The 18,458-nt window shown below is 50.0% G+C and overlaps 1 protein-coding gene across 6 annotated transcripts in view; it reads left to right on the plus strand.

Annotated features, from left to right (window-relative positions):
• The window catches only part of PFKFB3 (6-phosphofructo-2-kinase/fructose-2,6-biphosphatase 3), a 41,648-nt gene extending 24,303 nt beyond the window's left edge, over nucleotides 1–17,345 (plus strand). For 2 of the 6 annotated variants that reach the window (XM_075518653.1, XM_075518570.1), the window contains 15 exons: nucleotides 3,127–3,252; nucleotides 3,583–3,679; nucleotides 4,207–4,273; nucleotides 4,428–4,502; nucleotides 4,811–4,867; nucleotides 6,689–6,813; nucleotides 7,582–7,789; nucleotides 8,634–8,780; nucleotides 9,145–9,249; nucleotides 10,270–10,399; nucleotides 10,610–10,672; nucleotides 10,843–10,907; nucleotides 12,490–12,660; nucleotides 13,787–13,809; nucleotides 14,988–16,626. In XM_075518653.1, the coding sequence (XP_075374768.1) occupies nucleotides 3,127–3,252; nucleotides 3,583–3,679; nucleotides 4,207–4,273; nucleotides 4,428–4,502; nucleotides 4,811–4,867; nucleotides 6,689–6,813; nucleotides 7,582–7,789; nucleotides 8,634–8,780; nucleotides 9,145–9,249; nucleotides 10,270–10,399; nucleotides 10,610–10,672; nucleotides 10,843–10,907; nucleotides 12,490–12,660; nucleotides 13,787–13,809; nucleotides 14,988–15,078 (1,550 nt within the window). In that variant the 3' untranslated portion in view covers nucleotides 15,079–16,626. Of the gene's footprint in view, nucleotides 1–3,126; nucleotides 3,253–3,582; nucleotides 3,680–4,206; nucleotides 4,274–4,427; nucleotides 4,503–4,810; nucleotides 4,868–6,688; nucleotides 6,814–7,581; nucleotides 7,790–8,633; nucleotides 8,781–9,144; nucleotides 9,250–10,269; nucleotides 10,400–10,609; nucleotides 10,673–10,842; nucleotides 10,908–12,489; nucleotides 12,661–13,786; nucleotides 13,810–14,987; nucleotides 16,627–16,944 lie in introns of those variants that run through there. The other 4 variants (XM_075518994.1, XM_075518739.1, XM_075518911.1 and 1 more) reach the window with 4 other exon arrangements.
• Nucleotides 17,346–18,458: the final 1,113 nt, after the last annotated feature.

Genomic DNA, 18,458 nt, shown 5'->3' on the forward strand with positions numbered 1-18,458 from the left:
TGCAATGGGAAAGAAGCTGGAAAAGGGGAATGTGAGACTAACGTAGAACATGTGGCGTGGGCTTGCGGGAGCGGGAGGCATGTGGGAACGCTTCTTATGAGGAGACAGTAAAAATGCCTGAAGTGGGGAAGTGGCTATTTTATCTAACCTTTTATAGAAGCAAATTTTCTTGCCTTTTTTTTTTTTTTTTTTAATTTCCTTCACCTACTCCGGTGAAGCATGAGAGCGCATCAGCGCTGACTTTCTAGCAGATAGAAGGCACAAGTGACGAGCTACTTCTAAATATCCCGATTGAGCCTTTCAAAAGTCATCCCTGACCTTGACTTACCTGGATAGATGTCGATAAGGAGTAATGAATATGCACTGAAGTCCCTGATAGCTTGCCAGCAGTGGTGAAAAGAAATGATGAATTAGGTCTTTGTGAAGCACCGGGAGTAAAAACACCGGTTTCTGTTACATCCCTGATGCAAAGTTTCCTGGAGGCTTTTGTGATTTAGCTGGGTTTGGGCTCAGGTTCCTGATAAAAAGTTGCACGTTCGATGCCCTGCTGTTTTGGGAGGTGCTTCCCAGGTCTGTAAACAGATGCTTTTTCACCGGCCAAGGGGAACCTGGATCTTTCCTTTGGCAGCAAACCGAACTGGGGAGAGATTCTTCAAATACAGGTGGTTTAACTCCCGCAGCACCCTTTGGAGGTGGCATGTGTGTGCCCACGCAGTGCCAGCTCTGGGACCTGGAGCCAAAGGGACACAAACAGTACCCGGCATTGTCCCCGTCCTCTTGGAGTGCTGTTACTTTAATGGCCCCAAATCCTCTTGGCCCCGCTCTTTGAGATCCTTTGTCTGCTGGCAGGTAGGGAAAGGAGGAGTTTCTCTATTCAGGTATTATTCCTTCCCCCCTCCCTTTGTTTAATATGTGATTGGTTTTTGTGCAAAAAAAAAAAAGACTTGCACCATAGGTTGGTTGAGGATGTGAGACTGTTAGAGAGGGAAAAAATATTTTTTTCTGGGTACGTTGCACGGCTGCCTCGGTACGCCAGCACGCAAAATCAGCGCTTGCTGCTGAAATCAGTGGGAGCTGGCCCGGGTTTTTGAAACGCGGCACCAGGGATGCAGGTCACACAAAGAGAGCAAGTGTGAGGGCAGCTCCAGCCTGAGGAATGTGGAATATTTAGGGAAAAAAAAAAAAAAAAGAAAATCTTTTAGATCGTTTTCTCATCTCTTGCCTGCTGAGTCTGCTCTAGTGAGACAGCCAAGCAGATGATGGGTGGCTCTTCTCTGCCCTTCTGGGCACCAGTGCTGTAACTCTTCCTTGTGGCCTTAAGTTGGTTTCTTTAGCTGTTGGATTTTTTCTTTTTTTTTTTTTTTTTTAATTAGAAAGGGAAGGAAATCCCGTGTGCTTTGCACGCTCTCTGGATACTTCTCTGTTTGTTTACCTTTCCCAAACCTCCTCTGAGAAAAATCTACCCCAACCCACCACCCCGTCCCCATCCCCGGGGAGCCCCTTGCATCCCCACATGGCTCTGTCACCGTCGCCTGGTCCCACCTGCGGGCAGCTGGGATGGGCAGGCAGAGCTCTCTGCCCAGACCGTAATTAAGCTGCGTTTTTATGGCTCTGCCACCAGCCACTCACTGCATTCCTTTCCCGTGAGGTCTCAGGCCTCACCAGGAGGATTGAAGGGTGGTGAGAAATCCCCCGGAGGGTCTCGCCTATCGGGGCTGGTCTCTGCCTTCGCCGGGAGGGCTCTTGGCGTGTCACGCCGGGCGCATGAAAGGCAGCTGGCTAATCCAAATTCCATTAGGTATCGTTAAGATCTTCCTTTCCTGTATTTAAAGTGCTTGGCTTTGTGCCTTGGCCTTTTGTGTGTGTAGCACCATGTGAGAAGCAATTCTCCAGGGCAAACCCTGGAGAGGAGCAGGGGTGAGACATGGGAGAGGGATGCTGCCATGTCACTTGGTGCATGGGGTGTGTGGTCCAGATAGTCCAAACGCATCCTGTGGTGCTGGGACCAGGCTGTGGAGGACTCAAAAAATTCTCAAACTGCATTCCCAGTCCTGCGACCTCAGCAATTTCCTCCAAACTGAACCAGGAATTTACTTTCTAAGGGATGTATGGGGGGAGAAGTGATTCACCTGGGCAGCCTGGCAGCTGATCTGTCTGCATTTCAGCCGTGCCATTCGGGTGAGTTGGAGAGGAGTTTTCTCTTCACTTGCCAAGTCATCACTAAGTAATGCCTCTGGATTTATTTCCAGCTGTTTGACGTGGACCCTCTTTACAACAACAACAAACCCCAGCTTAAAACAAGTTTATGAGGAAAAAGGGATAAGTCACTCGTATATCTGCTTTGAAGTGCCAGTGGTTCTGTGGTCCTCAGGCCCTCCTTGTCTTCAGAAAAAAACAGTTAGTTGCATTTGTATCAGCTAAAAAGCTAGCAGAAGTTTTTGGAAGGTGCTTTCTGTGGGTGAAGATCTCGGCACAGACCTGATATTTCAGCACAGCAGCCGTATCTGAAGTGCGCTGCAGCGAGGACTGGACCGAAGTCCTTGGCCGTCCTCTAGCTTTTCACAGAATTGGCCAAACTGCAGGAATGGGAGGTTGCGTTTGCCTTGATTTTTTTTTTTTCCCCCCCTGCAAATGGGGAAACTGAGGCACAGAGGTCCTGCAGGGAGCCTGGGGCAGCTGTGGTTCCTTGCCTGTTTTGCAGCCATCAGGATGTTCTCCTCTTGCCATGGCTGTCAGGCTGTGACTCCCAGCCCCAGGTCTGGGTGGCACCGGAACGCATTTGGGTCAGCATGACTTAGCTGGGGCAGTTGTGTCTCAGCGGTGGGCAGCCGCAGAGCCGTCTACCATGCCCCCTGCTCTGACATGTGCTCATTCAGCAGATCCCATTGCAAAAATGAGTCGGTGGATTCGCCTGCTCAAGGTATTGGTTGTCCAGGCTCATGAGAGGAATGCACAGGAGATACTGCAGAGATGATGGTGCATGGGGAGCAGAGGCTTTGGGTTTTCTCTAGCTGCTGAAGGACTTGGGGAAAGGTTGGGTCAAGAGCAAGTGCCTTGTCGGGTTGATACAAGATGAGCTGGAGGATTAACAGCTGCTCATGTTGTGCTTTCTCCTCCTCCTCGTAGCCTGTGGGCCGCAGCTTGCCAATTCCCCCACTGTGATAGTGATGGTTGGCCTCCCAGCCCGCGGGAAGACCTACATCTCCAAGAAGCTGACTCGCTACCTCAACTGGATAGGTGTCCCAACGAAAGGTGAGGTTTTCGCCGGCTGCCTAGGGAAAGCATGAAATCTGGGTCCTTGGGAGATGCTCAAGGAGCTTAGTCCCTTGGGGAGTAGAAGGTGGGGGGGGAATCTTTTTCCAAGATCCCATGGGGCCAAATATCCACGTCCTCCCATTGCTTCTGCTGCAACCCAGGTTCTCCTTCACTTTGAAGACCAAGGGATGTCCCTAAGCCTTTTGCTCTAAGGATGTCACTTCTTGGCCCATTGCTGGAAAGCGTTATCTGCAGGAGCTGCACAGCTGAGTCGAGCTGTGCTGACATCGGCTCCTGGTTTTGATGGTCTTTGCCTTTTCCACGCAGTTTTCAACGTGGGGGAGTATCGCCGCGAGGCGGTGAAGCATTATAGCTCATATGACTTCTTCCGCCCTGACAACGAGGAGGCCATGAAAGTCAGGAGGTAAGAGCGAGTGCCGCATCTGTGCTCATACCCAGGTCCCAAAGGGGTGGTGAAGCCCACAGCCAGCAGCAGGGTTACCCAGCTTGTTTGGGGGGTGATGAACAGAAAAGCTGGGCTCCAGCTTGAGATCTCCCTGCCTGCCTAAGGAGGGTCTGACTTGGGTGCCAAGAGCTGAAAAGTGAAGCTGTCAGGGCTTGGTAGCTTCAGGGTCACCAACGCATCCTCCATCAGTGGTACCCTGAATTGACCTTCAGGCTCAGCGATGTGGGATATGAGGTCTGCCGTGAGGTTTGGCCTTTGCTTCTTCATCTACCGTTGCCTCTGCTGTGAAGACCAGCACGCTGCTTGGCACGCATGGCTCTTGTATTTTTGGCAGACTGAGGGTGTCTTTCCTAAATGTCCCTGGGAGGGGGGGAGGTGGTGAGGAGGAGCTGCAAAGCTTGCCTTTCTTTGTGGAGTTCTGTGCCCTGGCTGCCACAAGCATCTCTGAGGACATCAGGCCCACGCGTGTGTCGCCTCTTTTGTAGGCAATGTGCCCTGGCTGCCTTGAGGGATGTCAAGCTGTACCTGACGGAGGAGGCTGGCCAGATTGCGGTAAGCTCAGAGATGTGCTCCATGGGGTTTGGCAGCAGTCCTGGTCCCGAAGGCGCTGTGCCCTGTGCAGGTCGCTCTGCAGTTCCTCCTCTGAGGAAGGGCTCAGTGGGAAACCAGGCACTCTTGGTGCTAATCAAAATCCTTGCTTTTAAAGGTGTTTGATGCCACCAATACCACGCGGGAGAGGAGAGGGATGATCCTAAACTTTGCCAAAGAAAATGGGTTCAAGGTTGGTACCATCGGGCTGCTGCCTGTATTGCATAGTCCACAGTTAGTGTCCTGTTGGCGTATCTTCTTTCGCTAACATGTTGTCCTCGTGATGCTCCTGTGTAAGGGAGATTACACTGCTGGGTTTGATTAAAAATGTGAAACTTTTCCCTCATTCCCAGTACCAAGCCCTGGAGAAGGAAAGGATGGGAGTGGGGCAGAGGGAGATCTCTCTGGTCAAGCAGGGATGAGGTTGGTTTGAGCAAGGAGCTGGATGAATATTACAGACCTTATTGGTGGCTTTCAATTGAGCTTTGCTTTGCTTCGCAGGTGTTCTTCATTGAATCTGTCTGCAATGATCCCACGGTAGTTGCCACCAATGTTATGGTAAGCATGGCAGTGTCTTGCTTTTGTTTTCCCTTGTGTAGGATTTCCCACCTGCGTCCGGCCGGTTTCTTACCTGAACATCTTGCCAGAGTTGGTTGAAGATTAGGAGGTTTTTATCTTTTTATGATCTATTTGTCCTGGGATGAGAAAGGAACTTTTGTCTCCCAGGATCCAGGGCCATCTGGAAGTAATGAAAATAAAAGTTGTTGTAGCCTTTCCCCAGTTCCCTTCCATGCCCTCTGCATTTCTGTTGACATCTAGATATCAAGGAGAGAAATGTATTCGGGATGCTTTGGTGACCCCCTGCAAAGTCCCACTTTTTGGAAGTGATGGATGTGGTTAGCGGTTTAAATCCCATCAGAGAGCAGTCAGACTTGGTGTCTTCAGCCACATGCAGCTTCCCAAAATCTATTGGGGTCTGCTTTGAGAAGAATAGCAGCTCAGCTTAGAGGTTTCTTGCCACTAGCTGAAGTCTTGGCTGGGAGAGCGGCATAAAATATTGCTTCTCAAATCCTTTGGGAGCTGCTGGATCTTCCCACCAGCAGAAGAGCTCCTTTGCCTGTTAGGCTTGGCTAGGGCAGGCAGGTGTTAATTGGTCTACCTAGGCATGACTAACTTGAATGAAAGTGTCCTTTCCTCCACTGGGCTCTGCTCCAGCCTTATCTCCAGTTGTACATATGAACTTTTTGAGCCATTTTAATGGTGTCTGGGAATGTGTTGCAGGATACTCGAAGTCTGTGAGAAGGCTTTTGTTGGGTTTTGTTCTGCCCCCAGGACAGGCTCCACAGAGAGTGCTGTGGTGGGGGCTAGAGCGTGGCTTTTGCTCCTGCTGGGAGCTGGTGTCCCGTGGCCAGCAATCAGCTTTTTGGGAGGTTGCACATAGCCTTTTCCATGACACTAATAGAATCTTCAGTTTGCTCTATCTTTTTTTTTTTTTTTTTGTCTCCTCCTTCTCCCCCCCCCACCCTCTGCAACACGCTGAAGCTGGATTTTTTTGGAGGATTTAATTCCTTTCTTTGGAAAGTAATGCTTGAAGGGGGAGAAAATGAACTACTAGCTGAGCGTAGGTTTTTGCTCCACAGGGCACTGCAAATGAATCGTGCTCTTAGTGCTGGGATCAGTACAGAAAACACGCTGCGGGCCTGGGGTGCTGCCGCCTGTGTCGCACGGTTGTGTTATCCCGTTGGTTTCAGGATTGCTTGTGAAGTTACTAATGTGTAATGCTGCTGCTCAAACCCAAATCTTCAGGAAAAATAGCTTATTAGAGTAGTTCAGGCAGATCTTAGTCCATGAGAGCTCTGGGTATTCACATTGCCCATTTCTAGCATCTTTCAGCCCAGTAGCTTGTAGCAAATAATGCACAGGAAGGGGTTGAATGTTGTTACCCTGCTGCCTCAGATGGTGGACAGCCAGGTTGACCTCCAAATTCACTCGAAAGGCCCAGGACAAGCATCTTGCCTAAGCTTATGCTCTCTCCATCCTCAGTTTGAACTGTTTAAACCAGATGACTTTCTTTAGCCATAAAAAAGCTCAGTTTTCCCACTGTGTTGGGTGGTGAGGTGCTACCCCAGTTCTTGGGAGAAGAGGAGCAGACTGATATGCAATGGTTTATACCAGATTTTCTCACCTTGTGCTTAGTTTTGGGTCTAGTTTGCTTCTTTTCTGTCTTCTCATAAGTGATGGATGTAAAGTGGATCAGCCAATAGTTGGATCTTGGCAGGACTTTGACGTTTTGAGATTAGTATGGTCTGGCTTGGAAAGCTTCCTAACCTCTCTGTGGTGTGTTGTGGTTTTTTTTTTTTTTTCTTTCCCCTGCCGCAGGAAGTAAAATTGTCCAGCCCTGATTACCGGGACTGTAATTCGACCGATGCCATGGAGGACTTCATGAAGAGGATCAATTGTTACCAGGCCAGCTACCAGCCACTCGACCCTGACGACTATGACCGGTAAGAGTCTTTGCTGACTTCTGAACTGGCTTGAATGCCTTTCTTCTCTCAGGAGAGGAGTAATGAAGTATGGAGCTGTATTTCACTTTGTCTTCAAATATGTGACTGTGCTAGAATAATGTATGGCCAAGCCTCATCGTGAATTAGGCTTCTTCCTTGAAAATGCTGGTTTTACCCAGCCCTGTGCCAGCGAGCCGGGCACTGAGACCTTCCCAGGCTCTTCTGGGCTGAGATACTTTGGTTCTGCAGGTCTAAATACAAAGGTTTTGTAAAAGCAGTTCGGTTTGAGTGTTACTGAGATGCTTTTGTCAGTTAAAGGAAGGGACTGCTTGAACAGGCTCAAACCACAAGGTTGAGCAAGCCCTGTGGTTTCCGCCTAGTTGTGTGCCCTGGGAAGACCTTTGCTGCTCTGCATGACCACGCAGGCACCTCCCAGCCTTTCCACTGCCCACGAATACATCCATGTGCCCTGTGTGGATAATCCCAGTCCTGCTGAGCCCTGTCCTGAGGAGGAACATGCTCCCTGCTAGTCTTGTTTAATCCTCTTTACTGCTGCAAGGAGGAATGGGGATTACACTGGTGTTACTTAGTTCTCCATGAATTGCCGTTACCTGTTTGCTTCCTGTTGAAAATAGCCTGCAGGAAATCCTTTTAGCTGGGTGATTATGTTGACTGAGATACCTTACAAGGCTGTTTTTCAAGGATGGTTTTTCTTTCTTTCTGCTTTCCACACTGGCAACCCTCTCATTCTTGCTGTGCTTTTCCTAGGGAGCTTTCTCTCATCAAAGTCATCGATGTTGGCCGGCGGTTCCTGGTCAACAGGGTTCAGGATCACATCCAGAGCAGGATTGTTTACTACCTGATGAACATCCATGTCCAGCCCCGCACCATTTATCTCTGTCGGCATGGCGAAAGCGAGTTCAACCTCAAGGGGAAGATTGGAGGTGACTCAGGCCTCTCCAACAGGGGCAAGAAGGTGAGGGAGAAGGGAATATTCCCCGACAGCTTCTAGGAGTGATTTGGCTGTAGTAGATGCTGTGCATTGTGTTAAGTGTATATTTGATGACAGCTGGGGTGCTTAGAGGATCCATCTGTAGGGCTGGCTAAATTTGGTCTGGGGCATGGCCTCAAAACAAGACTTTCCAGCTATCAGCGTTGCATGTAGGCTTGCATGTAGTTAGGGTTTAACAGAGGTTGGGCTGCAGAAATCTCTAGGAGAGAAGTGTATGAATATGTTCGAGTTGGTTCATTCAGACCTTGCCTAGGTAGGGAGGGATGTAGAAGGACTGCTGCCACCCTTCGGTAGGGATAGCCAAGTCTGAAGGTGCTTTCAGATTGCTTACTACTAGATTTTTCAAAGACATGGTCAAGCACACTGCTCCAGGTAGGGTTAATAGCTCTTTTGGCTTGCCAGACCATTTTGAAGTCCAAATGGAGTCATTTGAGGTGTGACTATTACCAAGGACTACAGGATACATTGATTTAGCTCTATGACAAAGAAGCAGAGCTGTGGTTAAGGTGGCCAGGGCTCTTCCATAGCATTGTAGGAGAGCCCAGGTTGTGGTGCTCTTTCTTGGATGCTGATGTTGTTCCTTGATGACATTAGGTTGCCGCTTTCTCCTCTGCTTTCTCTCTGTTCTCATACCTCTTGGGGATCAATGTATGTGTGGCTGCTCTTCACCTCAGAGCAGAAGGCTAATACATCTGCCTATGGAAGGCAAAAGAGGTCCTGGAGAAGGCAACATTTACGGGGAAGTAGGGAAGAAGGCCCATTGGGAAGCTGTGGATCAGGAATCAACCTCTCATTTTATGTCCTACAGTTTGCACTGGCACTGAACAAGTTTGTTGAGGAGCAGAACCTGAAGGACCTCAAAGTCTGGACCAGCCAACTAAAAAGGACAATCCAAACGGCAGAAGCTCTCCAACTGCCCTACGAGCAGTGGAAGGCACTCAATGAAATCGATGCTGTAAGTATCTTTGATTGCAGTAGGAACAGCTGGTTGCTGCTTGGCAGAGAGGGTGATAGCACCAGCCTTTTCACTTTTGCCTAAATCGCACCTTTTGTGGGGAGATTTTCCTTCTGTGGGAAAGGGTGGTACTTCTGCTGCAGTACTCGCAACTTGGCTTCTGATCTTAGCTCTACCTTGTGCAGATGCTTGAAGATGTTGCCTTGAATGAGCAGATTAAAATGATTTTTGCTTGGAACTGCTCTGTAGCTGACCACTCAGAGGGTTATAGACAATTGCTTTGGAGAAGGTTTTGCATGCTGGGTGCGCTGATGCTTTTTGACTTGAGCATGTCCATAAGCTCATGGATGTCCTGTTCTGGCAGGGTGTGTGTGAAGAAATGACATATGAAGAAATTAGGGAGCAGCATCCAGAGGAATTTGCTTTACGTGATCAGGATAAATATTACTACCGCTATCCTTCTGGGGAGGTAGGTCTGCAAGGAGACCTTCAGAGAAGTGACTTTTACTTTAAACATGACCTTCTTGTCTTCATGCTGTCCTCCACACTTGGAGCAGGGGAGCAGCAATTACTCCAAGAAAATTGAATCAAGAAAGGTCAGGGCTCACATTTACCTTTTGCATTGAGTTCTTGTGAAATCGTGATATGTGAAGATCTCATTAAGAAATGTATCATTTAACAAGCAGTCCCACTAACTTTATAGTAAGTTAGTAGGAAGGAGGCTCTGGAGGTTTCTAGTCCAACCTCCTCCATTACATCCACGCAAAGTGGTGTGCTGCCCCAATTTCCTTTTCTTTAATTTCCAAAGAAGTAATTTCTACCCCTGCTCTCAGTATCATTCCCTAAGGGTTGATGTTGATATCTCTGTTCCTGGCAATCTGCTTTCAGGGTGTGGCACAATGAGGTGGGAATTGACATCAGTTCTGGATGATACTTTAGGTTGTGAATTGGGCTTTTTATCCCCAAATTAGAAGTCACTGTCCATAGACATTTGGGAAAAATCTTTGGAGACATCCTCATAACAACATGTCTTAACAGGAGAATGTTTAGGGATGTCTGACACTGACTCTGGGTGTCTGGGGTTCCTTCTGGCTGCCTGTCGTGGTTCTTTATGAAGTCCTTCAAAACCCTGGAGATTTTCAGCTTGCTCCAGACTTTTCAGAACTTAAAAATCCTGTAGAAAATCACATTTCAAGTTGATAGACACTATGCTCAAAGCTCCTGTGCAGTTGTTGCTTACGTTAATAAACTCTCCAGGACTGTAACTGAGATGTGAATGGCTTCTTTCTTCTCTGACAAGAAGTAGCTATGTTCTAGAGTAGCCTGAAGATGATGATTGGTTGAGCTTTGCTTGTTTTTAGCAGTCATTATGTTGGTTTAGTCAGAGGCATGAAATCAATAGATGTACTAAGACAAGGACCGTTGTTTCTTGTGAGGTGCTCGTTTTCTTGATTCTATGCCATATCTCCCTTCCCTTCTTCTGTTTCAGTCCTACCAAGACCTGGTGCAGCGCCTAGAACCGGTCATCATGGAGCTGGAGAGACAAGAGAACGTCCTTGTGATCTGTCACCAGGCTGTCATGCGTTGTCTCCTGGCATACTTTCTGGACAAGAGTGCAGGTGAGCTCCCTGTCCCTGGGCAGAGGATTGATCCTGCTGGAGGAGGGATGATAGATGGAGCTCTGAGGAGATGAGAGATGTGTTCAGGCCTATGCAGGGCATGGAGCATGCATCTCTTTGGTGTGGGATGGCCTTAGCTGTTGATGAAGATGTCTAAGCCTGCTTTTGGAGAGGGGATGGGGTAACTCTCCTGCTTTGCTTTCTCTGCAGATGAAATGCCCTACCTGAAATGTCCCCTTCACACAGTGCTGAAGCTGACACCAGTGGCCTATGGTAAGTGGGGCCTTTCTGCTGAACATGCCAAGGGGTTTGACTTGTACCACCTCCTGAATCGAAGCTGCCTCTGGGAGAAAGGCAGGGGTCTGGGGTGGAACACTTCGTAGCATCCTGTGCCCATTGGGCTTGCTGATGGCTTCTCTGTCTCCTTGTGCTCCCTTCTGCAGGCTGCCGGGTGGAGTCCATCTCGCTGAACATTGAAGCCGTCAACACCCACAGGGAACGGCCAGAGGTGAGTGTTGCTTTTCCTCAGAGCCATCCCTTGGTGTCCCCCTCCTTTCCCCTATGGTCAGCCGGCAGCAAGGATGCCTGGGTTGGGCATGGGGAGATTGCTCAGCTAGATGCTCACAGTGCTACTGGAGAACTGGAGCATCAGATGGGTTCTTGCTCTGCAAAGATGTGGCCGGTCGAGGGTTTTCCGAGGGAAAAGGACTGCTGCATGTGCCTGCTTCCCACTGTGTTTGCCCAGATTAAAGCTGGCCCAGGGAAAGCTACTCCCTGGTCTTTCACTTTCACCTGTGCAGTCATCTGCTCACCCAAGCAGGGAACCGAGCCATGGATGGAGAAGGTGATTTCTCTCAGGTCTCCCAACTGGTTGGCAGAGCCCAGGCTCAACGCCTTGCCCAACATCTCCTGCCTCTGTGGTTTTTTTCCTGGTGTGCCCACGGCTCTGTGTGGCTACCAGAGTGCCATTCTGTAGGGTGGAAGGTGATGGCGTTGGGCTAGGGATGCTGTGTGGAGGAGACCCCTCGCATGGAGGAAAACGCCCATAAGGGCAGGTCTGTCTGCCCCGTGCTCCACCAGGAGCTCGGAGGCCAGAGCAGGGGGACGCCAGCTCGGTGTCAGGGCTGGGCAGCCACCTAAGGGGGACCCCAGGGACCCTGGCAGTGGCCGTGTCCCGGCCACTGGGACCTTTCCAACTTGTGCGTAGCGGTGATGGAGCCCAGCTGGATGTTGGACGGTCAGAGCCGTCTGCTTTTGGCCCGTATCTCCCTTCCTTTGCTTCCCAACCTCAGTGGGTGGCAGCATTTGAGCTGCCTCTCCCTCCCTGTGGCTGTAGGTGGGGAAGCCAGTCCTTCCCCCTGCCGTGGGGGCCATCGATGCCCTCCTCCACTACCCTCGCTGGGGATGGCAGGAGAGCTGTGGGCCGTGGGTAGGATGGAGCGAGATGTGTCTGAAGCTCTTGGGTCCCTCTGCTCGGCTGTGTGGGTGCTGCCCCTCCATCCCACCTCGCTTGAGCTGGAGCTTGGCGCGGTGCCGACCCTCGCTGGCTGCTCTGCCCCCGCTTCCCAAATCTTCCTTATCAGCCTGGGCTGGCTCGTCTTCCCTCTTCTTGCTTCACACCCCTCCCTGGGTCGGAGGGACTGGCTTTGAGGAGGAGACCGATGGGTGCCTCTCTCTGTTGTGCAAAGTCATGGCTTTTGAGTACCGCTACGGTTTTTTAGCAATCTATATTTACTTTTTTGTGCGCAGAGGCTCAGGTGAGGAGAAAGTCTGTCTCATTTCTGAGTGCAGGGCCTTTTTTTTTTTTTTTTTTTTTCCCTCCCCTTCTTGGGAAATCAGGCTGCATTCTTGAACATTTTGCATTAGGGGTTTATTTTCGGTGTCCAGAGCCTTTCAATGCATCCTTTGCACGTTGACAGCGATTGTGGGGGAAAAGCAGATGCCGCTTTAAAAAAGAAAAAAAAAACAACAAAACCAAACCCAAAACAACCTGCTTCTTTTTTTTTTTTCCTTTATAACTGTCGCCTTCTTCCTTTTTTTTATTTTAGTTTTTTATTTACTTTTTTTTTCTTTGTCTCACTCTAATTTAGGAAGCAAAGAAGGGACCTAACCCGCTCATGAGACGTAATAGTGTTACCCCTCTAGCAAGCCCAGAGCCCACCAAAAAACCTCGCATCAACAGCTTTGAGGAGCATGTGGCTGTTTCTTCCGCCCTGCCAGGCTGTGTTCCTCAGGAAGTGCCCACGCAGCTGCCGGGACAAGTTAGTTGAACTCTCTTTTTTTTTTTTGTTGTTGTTGTTGTTATTCTCGTTGTTTTATTGTTTGTTGTCCTCCTCCTGTCACTCCTGAAGCTGGGGAACGGCTTGCACTTGTCACAACCTGTGCTGCTGTCTCTGAGATACATCTTTCTCCCATGGCTGCTGTCCCTCCCTGCCTTGGGTTGGTTTTGGGAGCACCTGGCGAAGGGTTGTTGTGGATTCTCTCTTGGGTTTTGAGAGCATTGTAAACCCTCCCAAGCTCTAGCTGCGTTAATTTAGTGCCTTCACCATCTGGCATCGTGGTGTCAAACCCCTGGGGAGCTGCATCTCTACAGTGGGCAGGACCGAAGGGCTCGTGCCTTCCCCCTGGATGCGCTCAGCCCTGGCGTAGACCTGGGCATTGCAATAAAGCAAATGTTCTTGTGCTTCCCTCAAGACGGAGCTGCCAGGACCCATCTTGGACTTGAGGGATCTCCTCCTTCCTGGAGCAATAGGCAAAACAGATGAAAAATGAGTAGAAGCCTCTTTGGCATGGTGAACCTGGTTGCCTTCTGCAGCCCTGGGTGAAACCCTGTGGGTAGCTGCCATGATGCTCATGTGTCCTCTCCTCTTTCACCCACCCATGAATGCATGTAGAAAGAGAGACCTTGCTGCACACTTCTCCAGGAGCAAAAATCCCCCTCCCTGTGCTCATTAAGGAGCTGGAGTGGTACTGGAGAAGCAGCATGGATATATAGGAGCCCCCTCACCATGCTGCCCTTTCCACCAGCTGCCTGTTGGATCTCACTGTCTTGCCCAGCCCCTCTTTGCATTGTCTGTGTTGTCTGGTGTCCTCTCGGCCAGATCCCAGGCAGGTTAGGAAGGGTGCTGTGCTCCTCCAACCATTCTGCTTGGTGGCCGCTTCGCATGAGCCTTCCCACCCCAGCAAGCACCGAGTGTGGCAACTTGGTCTGTCTCTTGGCTTTTCGGGGCTCTGCTTGGGCTGGTTGAGTCTTGCAACAAACCCTCTGCCAGCTTCGTGTCTGGAAGCTCTCGCTGTTCGGGTGCCCCTTGCTGCCGTCCGGTATCTGCTGCCCGGTCTCGCGCGGCGTTACTGACACCTCTTTCCGTTCTCTCTGTCTCTCTGCAGCCTTTACTAGGGAAGGCATGCCTGTAAGTATCTTCTTGCGTCTTATTCCCCCTTTCGCCCCCTTTCCATGTCTTTTGCCATCCCACTGGTTGTTTTGTTGTTGCTGTGAAACCCAGCTGGGGCATGGACTTCTTGGAGTTAATACTTCTCTGTGTGTGGGGGATTTGGATGCATCTTAGGAAAGGTAAAGAGGAGAGGAGGATAAGGCAGCACTATGGGTGCTGCTTTGTCCAACCCCTAAGTATCCTAGCTTGATTAAACGTCCCAATTTTGTTGAGAAATGAAGCAAATTATCACTTGCCCTCTCTCGATAATGTCTAATTTCCCTCCCTCCTCCTTGGACGGTCACGGGATGGGAGATATTGTTGGGTTTTCCTGGGGTTATCTCCTCTGCGATAGCACGTTGTACTGTAGGTGATAGACCCAGGTGGTCTGTCCTTCCCAGGGGCTCCGAGTTGTGTCTATGAGTGATGGCACCAGACTGATCTCTGAGAAGGTTCTGACTCAGCCCCAAGCAGGGTTTTATCGCCCGCGTGGGAGTAGGAGTGTGTTTTCTGGAGCTGGACTGATCGTGGGTGCTGGCATCTGCAGTTCTACAAACCTGGATTTTGGGAACAGTCTGCCTAGATGTCTTGGGCAGAGTAGATGCAAGGATATTGTCCTCTAGCTCTAGTAAGAAAGCAAGATGCCTTGAGCATTTAATGCACTAATTATAAATAATCAAGGCTTTGACAGTTTGGCTCAGTGCTGCTAGATCCCTGTGTAATAGGGACAGGACAGCTTCTGGATAAATTTGGATATATGGGAGCCCCTTCACTACGCTGCCCTTCCCACCAGCTGCCTGTTGGGTCTCGCTGTCTTCTGGATAAATTCATGTTTCATCACTGAGTAGAAAGCAGCAGCTGTTGGAAGCTGTGCTTAAACATCTTTTACGGTTGGACTCGATGATCTTAAAGGTCTTTTCCAACCTATACGATTCTGTGATCTTCTCAAAGACCAGGGAGACTTTGGGGCTGAGCTGAGGCTGGGGTAGTGCTCAGGGGTCTTTTTGCACCCTATAGACCAGTTCGAATCAGCCTACGTGCATCCCTGTCCTGGTTTGTTTTGTAGGCTGAAGATGGAGGAATCTGCTATAACATGGCCAGGCCTCAGCCCTGCTTGCACATAACAGCTGGTGAACCTCATGTTTCTATCCTTTTAGAGTAAACCTTTTTGAGAAAAGGGGAGTTAGAAAGGTCACACTTGGCTTTGCTGGTGAATGGGCTGGGGAAGCTCATCACGCTCCTGCGTGAATGTAGAGGTTGAGTTGCTCAGCATGGCCTGCATGTCTATGCTCCTTCCCTTGCTGCTCATAGGCACAAAAGCCCCTGATGAAGTGCCTGGTCTTCTTGGGTTGCTTTGAAAGTGTTTTTGTTTTTGTCCATCCCTCATTCACCCTTTTCCTATCCATGTTAACAATTCAAAGCACTGCATGCCTCAGTGCTGGCTGGGACACTGAAAACACGCTCCTATGTTGAGTTTGGGAGATGGCTGCATCGGGTTTTGCTGGAGCAGGCAGTGATGGAACCTGTCCCAGCTGTAGGCTGGCAGCAGCAAGCTTAAAACCTCCAGCTGCTGGGAGCCTGCCTCCACCTACTAGTGTGGGACCTAAAGGCTGCTTTTGAGGGAGTGAAGAAGACACCCCAAACCAAAGACTCGGTGTCAGCACCTCTCTTGGAGGCTGTTGCCTCATACGTGCACGTGTCCGGTCCTCACTATGTCCCACCACAACCCATATGGGGTCAGGGGAGGTGGAAGGTATCTCCTTCCCAATTTGCACCATGGGACTTGGTTTGCAGTGGGTGCTTCGTTGCATCAGCCCTCACTGTTGGGGTCTTGACCCCCATCCAGGAGGACCAGGGGACACCTGGAGATGCTGGGGACATGGCTGTGTACCTCAGAGTCCTCCTGACTGTGGGATCAAGCCAGTTTGGGGGCGTGGGACTACCTGGGGTGATGATTACTTTTCCTTTTGCTTGGTTTGTGATCCAAAGTGCACTTTTTAACAACGACCTGATCCCCTCCCTTCTTCTCCCCTTCACTTTTCATGCTTAAAGACGACCCGTTTGTCACTTTCTCAAAGTTTTCTCTTTACTAATATTTCCAAGGTAAATGGCTGTGGTGCATGTGGCTCTTCCTAACCCTCCTTCTGTCTCCTTAGATAACAGAGAGAACAGCTCAGCCTGCTCTGCCTCATAGCCTGGCCAAGATTCCTGGTGCTTGTAAGAGGCAGTTTAGATAGTAAAAGCAAAAAGAAAAAAAAACAGTTGAGAAACCTTCCTAGCTGTTTCCTAGTCCTTTTTTCCCCACCGCGTTTTGTGTAGTTTTGTGAATTGGGAAATGTTCTTGTTGTGATCATCTCCCCTTGGGTTTCTCCTCTAGCAGATGCTCTCCTCCAGCCACTACCCTCTGGGCTGGTCCTGCTTGTGTTTAGCTGGTTGTCTGATGTTTTGGTCCTCACCGCGTGCTGGTTGGGTGCCCGTTGTCGCCACCCTGACCAGGGCTGTGTCCGAAGCAGCTCTAGGGCCCGTGAAACCTCATGGGGTGTCATCACGGCGAGCGGGTCCTCCTGCCGTACTGCTGCCCACGGCTGGTCCCCATGCCGGCTCCTTGCGCAGCTGGCAGGAGCTGCATCTTCTTGGCAGTGCCAAGGATGGACAAATAGTGACCTCCTTGGTAGGCGGGGGGGACGCTGCCCACCCTCAAGGAGAGCAAGAGAGAGATGTTTAATTGGGCTCCTCAAACGAACACCGTGGTCTCCTGTCACCTTGCCTTGCATGGACCAATGAGCAGCTTCAGAAGTGCAGACCGGGTGGGGTGGGAGGGTTGCCTTGTTTTTTAGATCAGTTTTTAGGGTTATATCTGTCAAATTCCCACCCTGTAGTTAAAGCCAGACGATGCTTGGGGCAGGGGGTGTAGGTAGCAAGTCAGCGCATCCCCCCCACCTCTCTCCTTGGGTGGACAGTGTCCTCTCCTCCGTGGTGGACGCTTTCATTGTGACCTGTGCCGTGGCTTTCTGTTACTCCCCCCATCCCCTTCTTGATGTGCACGTAGAGGATGCTGCTGGGATGGGGTCCAGCATGACCCCCCCAACCCCGGTCCTTCCCCTCTCGTTGCAGAACATGAACAACTCACAGAAGCCGTCGTGACTCTGTTGGCGCTGTCGCGAGGCCACCAGCGACGCCACCGGCGACGCCAGCTTCCCATCCCATCGCCATTTCCGAAGCTTGCTTATAAACCGGTCTCCTCCATCTGCGGCGAGGTCGACCCTCGGCTGTTTCTACCTGCGCCCGTTCATCCGCAAACCGCTCTGCTGAAGGGGGGAGAGATGCAGGAGAGCGGAGGAGAGGACCCGAGCTCCCCGGGGTCACCACCAGATCTTTAAGCTGCAGCATTTGCTCTCCTCGCCGGTGTCCCGTTAGATCGTAGCAAGCTGTAAAGTGCTTCTAGCGCACAGGAGTTTTAATTTTCCTCTGTAAGCGAATTTGATCTCCTTTTGTATAGATGATTGCTACCCATCTGTCTCCGGGTGGGGTGTATATACGTGGACGGTGCGGGGTTAGCAGAGAAATAGGGGGAAGAGGGGGGAGCAAAGGGGTTTTGCATTTTTTTTTTTTTATTATTATTATTATTAATTACTGTTCAAGAAAGCCCCTAATGCGCTGTGCTGCAGTCCTTTACCCACGCTGCAGGCCTGTCGCACACGCACAGCCCGGCTCACCCAGGCCTGTGAGCACCAGGAAGGCACTTGTGTGAAGTCCTTCACAGCAAGAACTGCTGGGTTTAACCAAAAAAACCCCCCAAAACATATGTTTTTTTTTTTTTCTTTCTTTCTTTTTTTGAATCAATACACCTTAAAGGGGTTTGCAAAGAATGTAGATCTGCTTCTAAAACTGGTCGTGAGCTGCTTGTGGTGTAGGGGGAGCCACACCGATGGTGGCTCGGGTGATGCTTTCATCTCGGGGAGCACCCAGGGGTGCTCGGAGTTCAGGTGTGTGTCGATTTTTTTTTTTTTTTTTTTTTTTTTTTCCTTTGGAGGGGGAGGAGGGGGAGACTTGAGCACCAGTTGAGGTGCTGTGCCGGTACTTCATCTCCCCTTTCCTCTTCCTTGGAGGAAAGCGGAGATTTTGGGGGTGGGATTGAATCCCTGCGTCATCGCAGGACTTAGCAGGTGAACAGGCTGAGCTAGATGCGTTTTGCAGACACACAGGTCTTGTGGAGGTGGCCAGAGGTCTGGTCGGGATGCAGGAGTCCCTGTGCGGCTGCAAAAAGCCACAAGAAGGGACAGTTTTGTCTGTGTTGTTTTTTTTTTTTTATTTTATTTAATATATATATACATGCACACACACGTGTGCGTGTGTTTATATGTGTATACCTAGAAACTGCTTGGTTTTTGCACTTTATTTGTGGCAGGAGCATAACTATTTTATTTTTTTCAAGTCGTCCCCCTTAACAGGGGAAGCCTGAATACAGGCAACTTTTTTTTTTTTTTTTTTTTTCTTTTTAATTTTATTTTGCATGCTGGAAAGCTGGGACTACAAAAAAAAAATAGTAGTTACGGCATTCGAGGTGTGTGTGGGAAAAACGGGGCGAGGTCCTGACTTAGACTCCATCAGCCAACTCCCAGTGGTTT

Source organism: Mycteria americana, chromosome 1 (assembly GCF_035582795.1).
Source record: "Mycteria americana isolate JAX WOST 10 ecotype Jacksonville Zoo and Gardens chromosome 1, USCA_MyAme_1.0, whole genome shotgun sequence".
NCBI lineage: Eukaryota > Metazoa > Chordata > Aves > Ciconiiformes > Ciconiidae > Mycteria > Mycteria americana.